The 18,044-nt window shown below is 39.6% G+C and overlaps 2 protein-coding genes across 3 annotated transcripts; one reads left to right on the top strand and one right to left on the bottom strand.

Annotated features, from left to right (window-relative positions):
• Window positions 1-5,892: 5,892 nt before the first annotated feature.
• rprd1b (regulation of nuclear pre-mRNA domain containing 1B) lies at window positions 5,893-10,781 on the bottom strand. 2 transcript variants are annotated; one of them, XM_030734499.1, is made up of 8 exons: window positions 10,701-10,781; window positions 10,112-10,335; window positions 9,278-9,407; window positions 8,408-8,541; window positions 7,758-7,876; window positions 7,478-7,604; window positions 6,995-7,170; window positions 5,893-6,323 (listed from the first exon to the last, which is right to left on the bottom strand). In XM_030734499.1, the coding sequence occupies exons 2-8, from the start codon at window positions 10,260-10,262 to the stop codon at window positions 6,174-6,176; spliced, it is 987 nt and encodes a 328-aa protein (XP_030590359.1). In that variant the 5' UTR covers window positions 10,263-10,335; window positions 10,701-10,781; the 3' UTR covers window positions 5,893-6,173. The 2 variants fall into 2 exon arrangements, with proteins under 2 accessions (XP_030590359.1, XP_030590358.1); XM_030734498.1 differs by having other exon boundaries at window positions 10,112-10,775.
• Window positions 10,782-13,855: 3,074 nt separating this feature from the next.
• tas1r1 (taste receptor, type 1, member 1) lies at window positions 13,856-17,844 on the top strand. The gene is made up of 6 exons (XM_030734626.1): window positions 13,856-14,037; window positions 14,186-14,513; window positions 14,620-15,384; window positions 15,475-15,693; window positions 15,991-16,111; window positions 16,919-17,844. The coding sequence occupies exons 1-6, from the start codon at window positions 13,856-13,858 to the stop codon at window positions 17,842-17,844; spliced, it is 2,541 nt and encodes an 846-aa protein (XP_030590486.1).
• Window positions 17,845-18,044: the final 200 nt, after the last annotated feature.

Here is an 18,044-nt window from a genome sequence, read left to right as displayed (position 1 = left end):
AAATACGTTTTCAAAATAAATGTTCTTCATGGGCGTGCATATAATCAGTTCTGACAAAGCAATGTCCAACCGTGTCTGTACACATGCTCACTGTACTTACTGTAAACACACAATCTGCATAGGTGATGACCCCGAGATTGCTGCACCTGCTGCCCATACTTCTAATCAGTGTCCATTGGCCGTTGGGTTATAAATTTCAGCTGAGGAGAGACACTCATTTCCAGTGAGACCACCACAAATGTAGACTTGGAGAGAATAACATAAGTAACGTGTCATTAATTTAATATATGGGACAAATATTTTCAGGACACCCTTGGGGGACCAAACAGCTGGTAGCAAACAGACAATACCTAATGAGACAATACCAAGGAAACTTTTGAAACCTTCCAACCACCTTGTAATAGAGCGTTGTGCAGCGGGCATCACTCTGTTGCTCATGCATGGACGCAATTAAAGTCCATTGGTTGGTCCTGGGCTGACAGTGTTGAGCACTATTGATCCTTTCATACCCATCAAAAACTTCAGTGGCATATATGTACCCATCCATCGCAGTTACACTGACATAGCAGCTATGTGAATGCATTGGCGCCACCTCCCCCCAAGTGTGTGTGTGGTCAGGTCAGATCTCTCCACAGCGTTGAACTCCTCATTACCATCACAGCCACCCATACAGTAAACTGATCCATCCAAGAAAACGGCACCCTGGTAGGCCCGGGGAACTTTGTTATAATTAGGTGTAGTCACTCAGCGGTCTGTAGGGACATCGTACGTCTCAATGCAATTGGTTGGATTGCCTTGGCTCCAGCCTCCAACAGCCAAGAGGATGGAGAAGGGCAGGTGTGGATGGGACTGAGGGTTGTAGAACATGTGTTTGGACTTGTTTGACTTGAGGTCAAGCATGGTCTGTAAATCCCAACTTTAAACCACATTGACCGTGACTATTTAGGAGCTGTGATTACAAACAAGGAAATTGCAGAATCCATAAAATCTTTGAATAATGGCAACAGCCCAGGACCAGATGGATTTGGTAACAAATTTTACAAAGAGTTAATTTAAATGGGGGACTTATTGGTCCCCCATTTAAATAAAATGTTTGGCATTTGAGAATGGTGAGCTTCCCCATGTCCTGAAAGAGGCAACTACTACTTTGATTCCAAAGGCAGAGAAAGATCTGGGGGAGGTGGGCTTGTACAGACCTATTTCATTGTTAAACACAGATCAAAAAAATTATAACTAAAATTCTAACCAAAAGGCTGAGCAGCCTGATAGGAAAGTTGGTACATCCAGATTAGACTGGATTTATCCCTCAAAGACACTCATACTTTAATCTGCAGTGTTTATTTAACATTATGTATTTGCCACGACATCCCAAGGAGGATCTTTTAATACTATCATTGGATGCTGAAAAGGCATTTGACCAGGTTGAATGGCCCTACTTACTTGAAGTCCTTCATAAATTTAAAATTGGTAATAGGTTCACCTCATGGTTAAGGCTATTATATTATGGTCCATATGCTATAATACTGACTAATCATACACTCTACCAATTTCAAGTTGCACTGGAGAACTAGGTAGGGCTGTCCTCTAAGTCCATTGCTGTTCACACTGACGATAGAGCCCCTTGCTGAGAGAATCAGAACACACCAAGAAATTCATGGATACAACACAAAATACACATGCAGATGATATTCTCCTTTATATATCACAATCACAGTCATCGTTACGTTAAATTCTGTCCCTGATTAACCTATTTGGATCCTTTGCAGGTTATAGCATCAACTGGGACAAGAGCAAGCTTATACTAATTCATATTGCAGAACATGAATATCTCCAACAACTCCCCTTCAGGATAGCCAGAGAAAAGTTCAAATATTTGGGAATAATTGTTACTAAGAATTATAACTCACTGTTTAAGGCTAACATTGACCCCCCTGATACAACATGTGCAATATGTGTTCTGTTGTCTTAATGTTTCTGACTGTTTTTTATTGATTTTTTTTTTTTTACTTTTATTGTTATACTGTATTATTGTGGTAGCAGCTTGCTTTGTGTACGATGTCCAAGACAAATTTCCCCGTGGGGACAATAAAGTATATTTGATTTGATTTGATTTGATTTGGAATACCCTCATCTCTGTGCAATATTATATTATTCATACTGAACAACATCTATTGCTCCTATATTGTGTAATATCCAATATTCATCCACTAGTGCAATACTCACCATCTTCATTATTATATGTATACACTTATTTTATTTTTTACAATGTATATATTTTTTATACATTTTATTTTCTGTATATATTTTTATACATACTGTTTTATTTTCTGTATATTTTAAGATTATATTAGATTATTATATTTTTATTTTAGAGAGTTGGACTTTCTATTGCATGGCACTGAACAGGTGGCCAACCAATCTCATTGTACATCCTGTATAATGACAATAAAGGCATTCTATTCTATTCTGTTCTATGCAGTAATACAGAGAAAGTCAGAATTTACACCCCAGTTTCAACTTCTGCAAACAAATGTGTAAATCACTCCATAAAAATCATATTTCCCCTTTTTCTTCATGTAGCATTAAATACAGTGTTCTCTGTTCAAACAACTCAGCTCATCAACTCCATGAATCAACATTTGCCTTGTTCTCTAACTTTTCTGAGCTACTAATTGTGCTGATGTCACATCCTCACCTGAAGTACTGACTACAGTTACACAGGATTATCTTGTGCACTTGAAATTCAACGTTGCCCACTCTGATCACAGCGTCACAAAGCTGTTGCTCCAAGCAGAGCTCATTATACACTGAGCTATTTCTACTCATCTTTGCTCTTCAGCATAAAAACATTTTACTTTCCTGACTCTCAGAACACTTCTTGTACTTGCAGTGAGGTGAAGGTGAGTGAATGTGATGTGAGAGAATTCTGTGCACTAAGACAGAATGGAGCCCTGTGACATTACAGTATGCAGCACGGGGACTATATTCAGAATGAAACATAATTACATTTGTGTTGAATTCATGCAACTGAGATATTAATCTGCTATTATTCTGCTGAGCATCTGTTACAGTTTAAATAATTATCCATTAGCATGCATATGTAGAGTAGTTTTACTACAGTGGTTTGCATTCAGAGGATTCCATGGATCAAATTCACAATGAAAGAATGACCTTTAAAAATATTGTTAATCAGCACATAGACAATGTTGCTCTTAGCAGCATTTTATTTTATGCACTTAACACATGTATAAAATAAACATGTTTAAAAAGACAAGTTTAAAGTTTGCGATCTTGTCTCCTAAAGAGACAAAAACACAAGTATTCATTATTAATGGTCCAAATTAATGTTTCTAGTGTCAGCCTTTCAGGCAAACTAACAGGCAGCTGTTTAAATTATGAAATGAACATATACATTTGTTTTACTGAGACCAACAAAGCTATGCAGCACGGGATATTACTCTGCCAGTACTGCCCTATTGCACATATATTGTCCAATATGGAAGTCTTTTCATTACTAAATACAGAAATAATGCTCTCAGCACTGCTTGCATGTATCAGAGGATGTGTCACAGCTAAGAAAGTGACTCCACTTTCATCTTCCTATTATTTTGTATTAATATCAACTGCAATTTCTTTGATATTGATTTTCATTACAGAAAATTTGTAAAACTGGCTAAGCCAGCAGTTCTCAAATTGTGTGGGATGGAGCACGATGATGACCAGGGTAATGTACAGCATGAAGCTGTATGAATGTTAATTTGTTAATGTAACAGATCTGTTTGCTGATGCTATTGTGGGTTGTGGAGTCTAAGGTTTTTGTATTGTTTGTAATGACCCTGATGAAGAGACCCAAGAAGGCTCAGGTCCACTAAAAAGTCTATGATTCTTATTAGGCCTCAGTTTTGGACAGGTGGGAAACTCTGATTTGCATTTGGCACATTTATATGGTGGATTATGATTAAAATTCCAATTTCAAACCCATTTATTTTGCCTCCCTAGTATTTTAAGTATACTTACCTTATATGTAAGATACACAAAATTTTTGTTCAAATGGTTCCAGTTTATTGGCATCCACTGAATCACTTTCATTACAGAAAAACAAACAAACTAGTGGCAGAGTCCTGGTCGTACAGACTGATTCTACAGAAACACATACCACACACCAAGTCAGTAAGAAAATATCTAATATCTACAGTGAAGCACATTTGGGTTAAAATGTTACCGAAATCTTTCCTGGGTTTTGTATTTATCTGTTGAATTGTACTTTAAATAAGAATTAATGAAATAATGGCTCGGCTTTATTGTTTGACATCCAAAAATCAAGTTTATTTTGACATTAGGGATGATTTTAAAGCCCAAACATCTGTTTTGTGACCTCAGTAATGACTAATGTCTAGATCCACACCTTTGGCTGAACAAACACTGCAGGAAACTGCTCATTTTCACCTGCTCTTTCAGATCGCCAGGAGACACCGATCTTTTTACCGAAAAGGTTTTACATTTGTCACCTGAGCGTTTCGCGTGAGCAGGTAAGCTACAGCTTGTAGAGTCTTCTTTTATATTAGGAAAAAACCACTTCATCTGCAGGAGTTACCATGTGCTTCTGATGGCCCTAACAAAATGAGCAGTTTGTCTAGGTAAACATCTCTGACCTTTCTTCATAAACTTTTTCAATAAATGTATTTTTCTGTGTGTATAAGACTGAAAACTGAAAATATGAGTTAAGCAAATGCCAGGCCTTCACACAAATCTGTTCCCAAACTCTTGTACCATAATAATGACTTTGGTAATTACTAACTCTTTCTGAACTCAATGTCTAAATGAATGGATTTATTATGCAATGTATCACCCATTAAAAACAAATATGAAGGGGACGCAGGCGTAAATCTGTCAAATATTTCATCAGTACACACGGGCAGAACTGTGGAATATTTAATGATTATTTTTGATCAGCCTATGTGGGTATTTAATATTGTGAAAGTAGAGAATGACCAGTTGATTTCACAATAACATATAATCTAATTAATGCAACTAGACTACTTTTTTAATATCTTTTTCAAACATGAGCATTTTCTGGCCTGTTGATCTTGACATTTCCTTTCATTACAGCTCAATCCTCCCGACACTAACATCTAAGGTTGTTCAACACTTTTTTTTTTTCTCCTCATCAACTATCTTTTCAAAAGATACTGCAATTGTTTTTCAGTTTTAGGATTTGATATTTTGTTTCTTCAAACTTGCAGGATTTGTTTAGCAAAACTCAATCTGTGCCTCCTACAAACTAAAACATAATGAGCCTCATCATATTTCAAATGAAAGCATAACAGGTCATTTGAACTGCATACACTTTGTGTCAAAATAACCAGAATCCTTGAACAAGGTAAAATAAAGAATCCGTCTTGTCTGAATGATTGTATCCCACAAATCCTGTTTTTATCAGATTCTACCAAGTGTGATTTTAATAAAAGTGCTGTGTAACAGCTGCTGAAACAACCAAAAAAACAACATACACCGAAATGGCCTGACATTTTCTCTAATTGTACACGCGCACACATCAAAACCAACCATCTTTCTATGTGTCAATAAAAACCAACTGAAAGCAGAAAAGTAAGCCTAATGAATGGTGGATCCTCTTCACAGTGTAGCCACAGCCTTTAGGAAATAAGAGGGCAAACAGCCAACCTTTGCTTACTGAATCCAAAATATACCTTGCAGCCAGATGCTTTGATTGACGTGTCCTGACAACCATCATTTATGTCTAAGCACCGTTGCCTAAATCACTGAAACGTCCAGCTTTTAAAAACAAAATAAAAACAAGAAACAAATGTGTTCCAAGCTGGTGAAGTGGAATCCTTGACGATCGAGTGAGTACTTTCTTTTTTTTTTGGGGGGGGGGGGGGGGCAATTAAAACAAGAACAAAAACAAAAAAACAAAAAACCAAACAGGCTGACAGAGTCTTTATTCTCCTCTGCAGAGCGTTCTCATTTTACCAGAACCTTCCTCCGCTTTATCCTGCAGGTCTGAGTTAGCAGGTGGGCCAGCGACTGTTAGAGGGTTGACCACACGTGTCCTCTGGCTGGACACACAGCTGGGAGCATTTTTGTAAATCCAACATGGAGCTGAGTTTGGCTGGGGAGGGGCATACAGGAGACTTTGTCTAGGCAAAGGGCTATCAGTCGGTGGAGAAGAGGTCGCCTGCTGAGGGGAGCGGGGCCAGACCCCCAGTTACGTTGGGCAGAAGCGAAAGGTCAGGGAGACTCTGGATGTGGGACTTGAGCTCTTTCCTCACCTGGGTCACCCTCGCCAGTTTCTGCTTATATTCCTGCCCAAGACATGATGACACGGTACACATAAGCAAATTATACTTGAGATATTGTTGTAAACACTGTCGGGAGGACATACAAGAGCCAGACAGTAAACAAGGTAGATTATCTCTAAAGGTGGATGCACCACAATGCCAGTAAGAATCCCAAACTTCAAATAAGTGTCTGCCAACTATGACAAGTAGGTCATGCTTTTTACTGTTTGCTGACCCTCTGACAACTTTTATTTCTTGCCCTGTCAGACATCTTTTCCAGTCATGTCGACATGTTTTTAGCCAGTGGGTCCCATCAGGGCTGAAGGATTTGCTATAAACTGCAATTCCTCGAATGGCCATATTAAAAAGCTCAAATTTGCAGCAGAAATAAACGTGTTTCCAGCCTGATAGAAAAAACTGTTTTGATCTCTATAGCTGTCTGCCGAAGTCTCCTCAGCTAATGTGAGGTTGGGGTGTTGGTGCCTTTAGGCATTTTACTGCAGTTACCTGTGAAATAATACAGAATGCTCTATAGAAACTGTTATGATGAGTCCAAGCATAATTGCACACAAGTGCTAATAATCACCTTCAGGTATTACAGTGCTCATTATTAAAAGGTACAGGAGAAACACAGACACAGATCCTTGTCTTGGCTCTTGTTTCGCTGATGACTGTTATGTTCCTCAGTGCCTTACCTCTAGTTTCTTCTCTCTCTCCATGAGTGCTTCTTTCTGGCTGCTGATGTATTCAGTCAGCATACGAGCTAGCTGCCGCCGATCCTCCAGCTCTGCAGCCAGGCGCCCGTTATATTCCGCCAGAAGCAAACAGGCTTCATCCACTGTTTTTGACAGCTTGTCTGCTGCCTCCTTGTCTAAATTTGAGCCAAAGTGTGTCTTGTTAATGTCAGAGGCTATTTTTAAACTGACTTTACTCCTGATAAACACAGTACTCTACAAGTAGTGCTCGCTGTATATTTCTGTCTGAACATTTATTGGTTGATTATGTTTCTGTTTTTTTTTTTGTTTGTTTTTTTTAGGGAGGGGGCAGTCTAATCTCTATCTATAACACTGAAAGCAAAGATAAAATAAGAACACAGCAAATCCAAGCTGAACTTATATAAATCTATGAAAAGAAAAAAAAAAAAAAAAAAAAAACTCGCCCATGCTGTCAAGCCTTACCTGTAATTTTCTCCAGCAGGGAAACATCCTGGACTTCCTGCGGCAGCGAGGCAATCTTCTGACGAACAGCAGCGTCGCCTGATGCAGCGTTCTCCAAGTCCTGCAGGGCTTTTACCAGCTCCTCTGTCTGCAAGTGTGTCAGAGTGTGTTTAAAGGAGAAAAAAAAAAAAAACAGGAGGTGGAGGAAACAACAATCAGTGATCAGTGAGGAAGGAGGGCAGGACAAAGCCAAAAATCCCAGCTTTTTAATAATAACTGATTTAAATGGTGGCAGCTTCACCAGCTGAGTTGCCAAGGCATCTGTGTTGCGAGGAGAGGTGTGGCTTCTATAGTCGTTATCGTCATCGTCTTCATCTTCCTGGATCTTTGGATAGCTTCTTTTCACTGGCTTTTTTTCTTCTGCAGATTCAAGTTCAGAGATAACAGAACAGAAAAACTCTATCAGTTCATGAGGCAGCTATTCTGTGTCCTTCAATGCCTCTATACTGACATGCTACCATGCTGATGTCAATACCAAGAAGTTATTTACTGTTAGACAACATTCTGGGTACTTGAACACTGCGCTTTGTGTTGTTCTGTGATGCAAAATCACCTAATTATTTTAAAGAATTCACACAGTAACATTTCTCATTTACCTGCAAAAGCAGGCGTGTCAACATGCATGTTATTATGTAATTAACAGTGAAAGTTTGAAAAGAAATGCCTCCCGTTTGGAGAATTATTCAGTTGTATTTGGTATATATTCAGAACTGATACATTCACCTCATAAATCATGACCCTTCTCTAGCAAAAGTCCACAAAAAGTGATTCAGTGTTTGTGATCCTGACCCTGGTTTTAAAGTCAAATGCTGTGGTGTGACCTACCTTTAACACATATCATACAGATTTCCATACACCGGTAACAACAAGGTTATGTAATAGTCATCTAACCTGAAGGCCTAGGACTGTTTGAGTCTTCTATGGCCAGTCTGAGCTGCTGGATGAAGTCACTTCTGTAGAGGTTCCTCTCCTTCCAGATGTTCAGCAGTCTTTCCATGTGCTTTTTACAGCTCTCGTCTGCTTCACTTCAGGGCGACAGGGGAACAGCAGAGTTCAGCAGATGATAAGGGGAAAATGATGACTTACAAAAAAAATCATGCAAAAGCATATTACAGCAGCTTAAGTATGTTTTTTTTTTAGCTGAGAATGACTTGAATTTCAACAAACTGATAAAATGCAATTAAAACTTTATTTTGAAATTTAAAAAAGTGACCCCATTAGTAGATTATTATTATAATTATATATATATTATTATAATAATAAATTTTATTTGATCAAAACACTTTTTATTTGATCAACTAAAGAGGAAAAGTTGTGATATTTGGACACACTCCTTATAAAGTCTCACAGCTTCATTAATTTGTTATGCCTTAACTGTGTCGCCAAGATCTGTTGCTAGGACACTGACAGTTTGAGAGCTGGAAAATTTTTCTGACCCTTTGGACCTTATGGTAACAATAACCATGAACTCCTCTAAGCAAGCAGTGAAAGTAACTGATGCAAAAAAAAACAAAGCACAGGGAGGATCTAAAAATATATCAAAGCATATCCTGCTAAGAGTTTTTTACGACACATTCTCTAAGAAATAGCAGATAAGATCTGGTTTGCTTAATACAAAAGCAAAGCAAAAACCATAATTCAAACTAATTATTTCCCAGCTGCCTAATTGCACAGACAGACTCGCTCACACACACTGATTGCATCCGAGAGAGTCTAATTTGCAGCTGATTCAGAGAAGACAGTGGTCACATGAGAATATACCTGGCAACATGGGAGCAGGCATCGACGAGCACAGACTCAAAGTCTTTGGTGAACTCGGGGCCTTTCTTCTTGCTGTTCTGGATGACATCATTAGCCAGATACAGAAACGTCAGCTTCCTGCTGCTTTTAGCTGGAAAACATGAGAAACATCTCCTTTAAATTATCATTATATCATATCATTAGATTGAAGAACTTTACCAAGGAAAATTCACTGAGTACGTTATCAGTTTCTCATATTCAAATTATTTAGCAATAAAGTTTGAGTCACAATATTAATCTGCATACTTTCCTTCATCATAACAGTCTCCTCTGTTTACTATAGCAGGTCTTGTGACTGTAGTGCTGAACAAGTTTTCTAATTATATTTAATGCCTATTTACCTACATTCAAGAAAATTGAGTCAATGCATAAGAATGACCCTGCAGGAAAAATACACTGTTAGATACAATAAATAGATTTAACAGCATTTCTCTATTTAATGCCCTTCTAAGTTGAGCATTTGTGATATTTTGTCAGGCGGTTAGGCCAAATGACCAGTTCAGACTGTTCTTGTGAAATGCACTTATTATTCAATGGGGAACATATAGGCGGTACCAAAATGTTCTTCCGTGTCCTTTCCCGCGTAAAGACAAGCATCTGTGGCCTTTGGGTCACGGCTCAGGAAGAAAAGACTACTATCAAAGTCTCTGCTTCTCCAGTCTAACACAGTCCAACAGTGTAATCGACTGGCATCCAAACCTCTGCAGTTCCCAGGTGTCTCCATCGCTGCGCAAAAATGTACAACACACATTTAAAAAGCTGCGTATTTTGCGGGCGGGAGCAGCCAGACCTCACCTTTCTTCAGCTCTCTGTGCCACACTTTGACGATGAGCGCCGAGTGCTTGCGGTGGTGGATGATCCACAGAGACAGGGTCTGGACGCTCTGCTGCGAGCTGCTCAGCTCCGACAGCTTCTTCTCCAGGGCCGACTCAGAGAAGGACGACATGCCGGTGAGTGAGTGCGAGCTTCCCCTGTGACCGGACTGACTCCGACCCGCTCTAACGCCACTGAGCCCCGAGCTATTTTGGAGAGACTCGCACTGTCATCAAAACTGAAGTTGTGTCGCTAACTTACAGACAGGTAGCATCAAACAGCCTACCGCTGCTCCCAAACGTTACCTTAGATCCCAACTACCTCAATTATGGACTAAATCTGCAAAGCAAACCTGCGGTGAAGATGAGCTCCTTAATCAGAAGCTGTTTGTGTTTGTTTACAGCACCTGCTAATATTAGCCAGCCGAGCTAAGCAGCCATCTGCGGAGCAGCGCTAGCCTGCTCTTCAAACACACTCAGGGAGTACAGAACTTCTGTAACACGTCTGTTTAATATGTCTCACAGCACCACCATACAAGACAAAACTACGAAACCCTAACGGTAAAACTCACACTTTGGCTTCGGTCGCCTAACTCATCGAAAAGACTTCTTTTAAAAAAATGGCAGCTTGCACTTTCACCTCGATGTGTGCGTCGCAGAATAGTGACGCAAACAGAACCGGGCATCATCTTTATCCGGGGATGAATTCATAGACACTCAGTCTCTCAATACCTGCACGGGGATATTGAGAAATTGTCTGCTAATGTGTTTGATTTAAACGTGTCTTTAAATTACATCATTCCAAAACAATAAGAAAATGTAATCGCTTTTTAATGCATATAATTTTAATATAACTTTCCAGAGCAATCACTACTGAGGGAACCACTCTGAGAACATTAAGTGGGAACTGATGGAGAAAGTGTATTTTAAATTAAAGGCTCTAACAAACCACTAACATTAGAACAAATCTTACTTGTAATACTAGCAGAGAAACAAGTCTACATATTTTTTAAGAATGTTTTTGTGTTCAATTATTTTTGAATTTTTATTAAAAATGCATTTGATACAGTATGTGGCAGTAAGATTTATTCACTGAACCTTTATATTTTAATCTTTCATTGCAATTCAAAAGCATTAAACATGTAATGTAATGTAATCTATCTTTATCATTTTGAAACCTCCACTGTGGTGAGTGGCCAAATTTTTGTGAAAAAAAAGTATATTTAGTTACCGGCTCAATTTATCTTAATGTATTAGATAAAAATTTTCCATTCATTTTAGTTAAAATGGGCCACCTTCTAAGTTGAGTTTTAACAGATATTCTGATGCATATTACTAATGTATTTTATCATTTCTTGTGTTAGATGCTTTTTTACATTTCCCTTCATACTGTGTTTATGCATACACAGCTACACTATGTTTGCGTCCATGTTTTAATGTTTTACTGCAATTCAAATACAATAAAACATGCAATGCTACATTCCTCTCTTTTTTTTCTTTTTATTTTGCTACATACATTTTTATTAAATCAAAATTATCCTAAAACTAATTACATTTATTTTGTCAGAAATGCGTCTTTTCTACTTTGCAGTTTGACTGGCCCATTTTACCTGAATACTGCTGGTCTCAAAAAAATGTGCAACAACTGATTTTTCAAAAGCTGTAGGGCCTAAACATTTAAATTTTATAACACCAATTCACATGAAAAATATTTTTAAAAAGAGCAGTCATTATTATACATAGGAACACAGTTAAATGTCATGCAGGTTTTTTTCTAAGTGTCCCAAGTGATTTACCAAAAAGTCGAACTGTTTTCCTGTATTCACCCCATGCTTGGAATTTTGTCAAATGTTTGCATCTCACAGTATGTATTGTTATAACAATAAAAGCACAGGAATAAACAACTTTAATAATGGCTCCATTGCACTTAGATCTCCAAGAGTTCAGGTGTTGTACATGCAGACACAGAGGAGGAGTAACTTTACTATCATGACAGAAGAGTCACGATGGTAAAGTTAATGGTAAAGGTCGCAGTCTTACAGGCTCATGAGTAATATTTTCTTGAGACTGTTTACAAGTTATGATTGCCTTTACTTGAATCTGCTGTTCACAAAGTAGAGAGAATTTAGAGCCACTTCCTGGCGTATATGGACATATTGCCAAATACTTTTCAGTTAAATGTTTGCATAATGTGAACATGCCACTCAAAGCTTTGCATTTGAACAGACATTTGAATTTACATGGCTTTTGACTGTGTAATACTGCGGCTGATAAAGCACACAATATTTCCTGGATATAAGCAAATTATATGTTAGTACAATAAGTGTGTTTAACAAAATGAGTGTCAAATATCAACCGAAGTGAAAATTCAGCCACACCTGTACAGGCCTGTTTCATGAGAGATTTGCACTTTAGAAACCGAGTGTAACTGATAATACCCACTAATGAAAGGGCTTGTGACAGAATGCCTTATATTGGATAGTGGTATATGCATTATTATACTATACTTAAGCAAATGTGTGTGTGTGTGTGTGTGTGTGTGTGTGTGTGTGTGTGTGTGTGTGTGTGTGTGTGTGTGTGTGTGTGTGTGTGTGTGTGTGTGTGTGTGTGTGTGTGTGTGTGTGTGTGTGTGTGTGTGTGTGTGTGTGCGCGTATGTTTATAATACCTTGTGGGGACAATTTTCCTGACATATACTACGTTGTGGGGACCAATTGCTCCTTGTGGGGACTGGAACCTTGTCCCCACAAGGGGAAACCCTGTTTTTGGGTCAGGGGTCAGAGTTAGGGCTAAGGTATGAATTGAGTTTAGGTTAGGGTTAGGGTTAGGTATGTGATGGTTAGAGTTAGGAAAAGGGTAAAGGTAAGGTTTAGGCTGTAGAAATGAATGGAAGTCAATGGAAATTCCCCACAAAGATAGCAAAACACACTTGTGTGTGTGTGTGTGTGTGTGTGTGTGTGTGCGCGTGCGAGTGTGTCAGTAACTACTTGAAAATTTACATCCAGCAGCATCAGGTTCAAATTTACCTCCACAAACCTTCTTCTTCCTTTTGTTTGTTGATGAATTCACTTTGTTAACGTATCCTTTTAAAAATCCATATAAGTATGTACATCTCACTGAAATTGTCATTTAAAAGACAGATCTCTTGTCAGATATTTGCCCAGATGAACCTCTAAAGATAGTTTTTAAATTTCATTGGATGTATTTTATGCACCTTGCTTAAGAACCGATGTTTGTAGCCTTTTTGTACTGTAGCACTGTGTCATTGACTGACAATTTATTCCAAACTTCAGAACCCTGCATTATAAAGTTATCCAGTTAATAAAAACCTTATAGTGCTAAGCTGAAAGATGTTTTAAGAAACCTTTAAAACAAAGACTTACATTGGAAAAGACTATATGCCTAAATGAATGTTTAAAACACTTAAACCGAATCGGCACTCATTGCATGTCAGTGTGTGTGTGTGTGTGTGTGTGGGGGGGGGGGGGGGGGGGGGGGGGGGGGGCATTGATCTGCCTCTTTACGACATATTTAATTTATGTAAATCATCCACATTTACTAACAAATTCAATATGCAAAGAAGCTTCACTCAATAAACATCCTCAGGAAGGATGCAAAATCCTTCCCTCTCTCAGCTCCCAGTTTTAAGAAGAGTTCCTGAGCTGTTCTTTGTACGCCACACTGAGCTTCCACCAGCAGACGTGTATAAGCCGATTCTAAAGTATGGATATGTCTGGTGCTGTTCTGCTTTCCTTATGCTGGTTGATGCTGCAGTCAGCTGATGGGGAACTAGATTACACCACTTGGGGCCAGGGGATGCAACTGCAGGGGGACTTCTCCATCGCTGGACTCTTTCCTCTCTACTACACCAATGAACCGAGTGGTTTGCCTGCTTTGGTTCCGTGCAGAGAGTGAGTTTGTCTGTTTTATTAGACAGAAACTTCCAATCTTGATCATAGATTTTCATTAGTGGACTATCTGAAAAATCAACCCCAATATTAGTATATCTATATACTTTATATATATTTTTTGTATCGTAATATTTTTTTTATTTTCCAGAGGTAGACCCAACAAACATGGATTTCACCTGTTGCAGGCCATGAGATTTGCTGTGGAAGAAATCAACAACAAAACAGGGCCTCTGTCTCTCCTACCAGGAGTGAAGCTCGGCTATCAGATGTATGATATTTGCTCAGTACCGGCCAGTATCCTGGCCACACTGGACATGCTAGAGCAGCAGTACACAAATGTTGCTATGTCTGGGGCAGAGAGCAGCACAGACCGTAACTCCAGTGAAGCTGAAAATACAGTGGCTGTGATTGGGCCAGACAGCAGCAGCAATTCTTTCACCCCTGCTGCTTTACTTGGAACCGTTCTTATGCCACAGGTAAGTTAACATCTGGAAGGTTTTCATCACGTCTATGAAATATTTTACATCCCACATTCAAATTTTAAAACAAAATCATTCCTGACTTCCTCATTGCTCATTGTAGATCTCTTATGAAGCATCAGATGAGCAGCTGAGCAACAAGTTGTACTATCCATCTTTTTTCCGCACAATTCCAAGCGACAAGAACCAGGTAGCCGCTATGATCCAGATCCTGGTTCGTTTCAACTGGACCTGGATTGCTCTCTTAGGCAGTGAGAATAACTACGGGCTGCAGGGCATGCAGAGTCTGTCCAAGCAAGCATCCAGCTACGGCATCTGCATCGCCTACCAAGGAGTCATCCCCCCGGCCAGCGCTGACACAGTCCAGATCATGAGGAACATGGTGACAGACTTACTGACTACCCAAGTCAATACCATTGTGGTATTCTCCAGCAAGACAATACTCAGTGGCTTCTTCCCATTTGTACTTGAGCGCAACATAACAAATAAAGTGTGGATTGGGACAGAGGACTGGTCAGCGGCAACTCGTATATCAGGAATAAGTGGAATCAACACCATTGGTACTGTGATTGGTGTGTCCCTCAAATATGTAGCCATTTCTGGATTTGAAGAGTTTGAGAACAAGGTAGTCAAAGCTTCAATGCAGTACACCAAGGAAAACACTAATGTTACCATGAGCAATGGAAATGACTGTATACAGAGCACAGACCTATACAGCCTTGCCAGGAATAATTACACTCTGGAGAAATATGACATCACCGCTGCCTTCAATGTGTACACGGCTGTATATGGTTTGGCTCATGCTCTGCACAGTACACTTGATTGTGATGCTGGAAAGTGCAGCAAGAGAAGCGTGCATCCATGGGAGGTGAATTGATGTAAAGTCGTGGTTTGGTTTGGGGGTTTTCTTTAGATAATGAGCACTTTGTGCAATATTCTCCTTTTCTCTCCGCTTCAGCTTCTTTCATCACTAAAGCAGGTGCGATTCTCCCTGGAGAACACCTCTGTCTACTTTGATGCAAATGGAGACCCACCCACAGGATATGATATTGTTACCTGGATTTGGAGGGGGAGTGAGTGGTCTCTGAGAGTGGTGGGCTCCTTTACCCCAGACCCCATTACACTGACAATTGATGCTGATCAAATAGAGTGGCAGGGAGAAGGAGACTCAAGAGATGTAAGAACAATGTGTTGGTTTTTGTTGTTGTTGTTCACAGTACAGCATTTGTAATATTTGAGTTTTTTTGAAAGAAATATCACTGACCAAAAGTTATTTTTAAAAAAGTAAAAGTTCAGTTAAAAATGCATGTAAATGTGTGTTTGTGAGCATCTGGTTCTATGTGTTATGTAACACTTGTTTATTTTTTTCTATTATGCAATAGAGCTTGATCTCTTGGACATTACATCAATTCAATAAAAGCTCATTTCTAATATTTTTCTCTCTTTTCTTTCCAACCCTGTTGCCTGTGTATAGGTGCCACTGTCCATCTGTTCTCCACCCTGCCCAACAGGCCACAAGAAGCTGCTGACAGGGCAGCACTTGTGCTGTTTTGACTGCCAGGCCTGTCCTGCTGCCACATTCCTCAATAAAAGTGGTAAATAAGGAAAAAGGGGAAAAAAGAACCAGAAAAATATTCAGCTAAATAAAAAAAAAAACAGAGAAGTGACAGGTGGAAAGGGGTCAATCAGATATTAGCACTACGGAGCCACATGAGAATGAAAAGTGAATCTGGACAGAGCTGGACTGCATAAACTCCTCATAACAAAGATGAGACACTGAACAGGTTATGCAAAATTGTATATTTTTGTTCTAAAGCCAGTAATAAATATGTGTTATTTATCAGCATCATCAGTGGTGCTGAGTATGTGTAGTTCATGCGTGAAGCACATGTCAAAAGTGAAAGGAAATAAAAATAAATCACAAAAATATCTAAAAATTAAATGTAAGCCCAAAACAGATACAACAACAAAAACAGCTGTTCCACTCCAAAGGTCAAGATAGAGCTCAGCACGGGGCACTGTTCATATGATGATTTTCAAGTCTTGTAATTCTGTAATTATTATTTAGTATTTCTTCCAGTGAATAAAATGATTCACATTGCAGCAGAGCGCCATTAACCGTTGCTGTGTGTAAAGTTGACCAACAGGTGGCGCAAAGTGCTCATTTTGATGTTGGAGCCAAGCAGCCCGGAAAAGAAGCAAAACAAGTGCTACAAACAAAACAAAACAAACAAACAAAAAAAACAACAACAACAAATCACATATGATTTCTAGCAAATGATGTGTGTGACTTTAACTTTCAAACTTGGACTGGTACATTTGAATGAACCCACAGTGGACACAACTACTGTCCAGCTTTAAAGGTTTTCTTCAAGTATTTCTGTGCTGTTTCTCTTCCTTAGAGCCTACAATATGCCAGCCGTGTCTGCCGGAGCAGTGGGCACCCCCGAGCAGCGAGCAGTGTCTGAACAGAACCATCCTGCTGCTGGAATGGGATGCCCCCCTCTCCATTGCCCTGCTCTTCTTTTTTGCCACTTGTCTTCTCATGATCTCTGGCACTGCAATAATCCTCCTGCTCAACCTGAACACACCCGTAGCCAAGTCTGCCGGGGGCCGCACCTGCCTCCTGATGCTGGCAGCCCTGACTGCCGCCACCATAAGCTCTTTGTGCCATTTTGGCCGGCCATCGCCTCTGGCCTGCATTTTCAAGCAGTCCCTATTCATGGACAGCTTCACTGTGTGCCTGACCTGCATCACTGTGCGCGCCCTTCAGGTTGTCTGCATTTTCAAATTTGCATCCAAGTTGCCACCGGCCTATGACAAGTGGGCAAAAAAACACGGGCCAGAGTTCACAATCTTCCTCGTGTCTGCTATGATCCTCATCATTTCTGTGCTCCGTGTGACCCTCGACCCTCCCAGGCCTTCCAGGGATCTGGAATTCTATGAAGACTGCATTGTGTTGGAGTGCAGCAAAACCCTCTCGCTCGGCTCCGGTGTTGAACTTGGTTATGTATCGCTGCTCAGCTTCCTCTGCTTCGTTTTCAGTTACATGGGCAAAGACCTGCCAGCCAATTACAATGAGGCCAAGTGTGTCACCTTCAGCCTCATGGTGTACATGATCTCCTGGATAAGCTTCTTCACCCTCTACCTCATCAGCAGAGACGCGTTCACCATGGCCGCACAAGTGTTTGCCACACTCTTCAGCGTGCTGGCCTTCCTTGGAGGATACTTCCTTCCCAAAATTTATATTATTGTGCTGAGGCCGCAAATGAACACAACTGCACATTTCCAGAACTGTATTCAAATGTACACCATGAACAAAAAATGAGTAGTGTGGTGATTTTATTAGATTAACAGCACTTATGTATAATGCAGGGCAAAATAATAGTCATGGTTTACTTTTAAATGTATATTATTTTATCTTGTGAGTGTATTTTGTGTTATTAGTTTGGGGATTCTTTTGTTTAGTTCATTTCAGTCTAATTGGATCGTCTGTTTCAAGTGTCAAAGCATGCACGATGTATCCAG

This window comes from Archocentrus centrarchus, chromosome 7, assembly GCF_007364275.1.
Source record: "Archocentrus centrarchus isolate MPI-CPG fArcCen1 chromosome 7, fArcCen1, whole genome shotgun sequence".
In the NCBI taxonomy this organism is placed as follows: domain Eukaryota; kingdom Metazoa; phylum Chordata; class Actinopteri; order Cichliformes; family Cichlidae; genus Archocentrus; species Archocentrus centrarchus.
The sequence above is the reverse complement of the archived record's forward strand: the minus strand, read 5'-3'. Positions and strand labels throughout refer to the sequence as shown.

Excerpts from the sequence above, each read along its gene's own strand:
- rprd1b (XM_030734499.1), bottom strand. The coding sequence starts at position 10,262 with ATGTCGTCCTTCTCTGAGTCGGCCCTGGAGAAGAAGCTGTCGGAGCTG. Across the intron at positions 9,408-10,111 it reads GCACAGAGAGCTGAAGAAAG|CTAAAAGCAGCAGGAAGCTG; the intron begins GTGAGGTCTGGC and ends CATGTTTTCCAG. Across the intron at positions 8,542-9,277 it reads GCCTGCTCCCATGTTGCCAG|TGAAGCAGACGAGAGCTGTA; the intron begins GTATATTCTCAT and ends GTCGCCCTGAAG.
- tas1r1 (XM_030734626.1), top strand. The coding sequence starts at position 13,856 with ATGTCTGGTGCTGTTCTGCTTTCCTTATGCTGGTTGATGCTGCAGTCA. Across the intron at positions 14,038-14,185 it reads GCTTTGGTTCCGTGCAGAGA|AGGTAGACCCAACAAACATG; the intron begins GTGAGTTTGTCT and ends TTTATTTTCCAG. Across the intron at positions 15,694-15,990 it reads GAGAAGGAGACTCAAGAGAT|GTGCCACTGTCCATCTGTTC; the intron begins GTAAGAACAATG and ends GCCTGTGTATAG.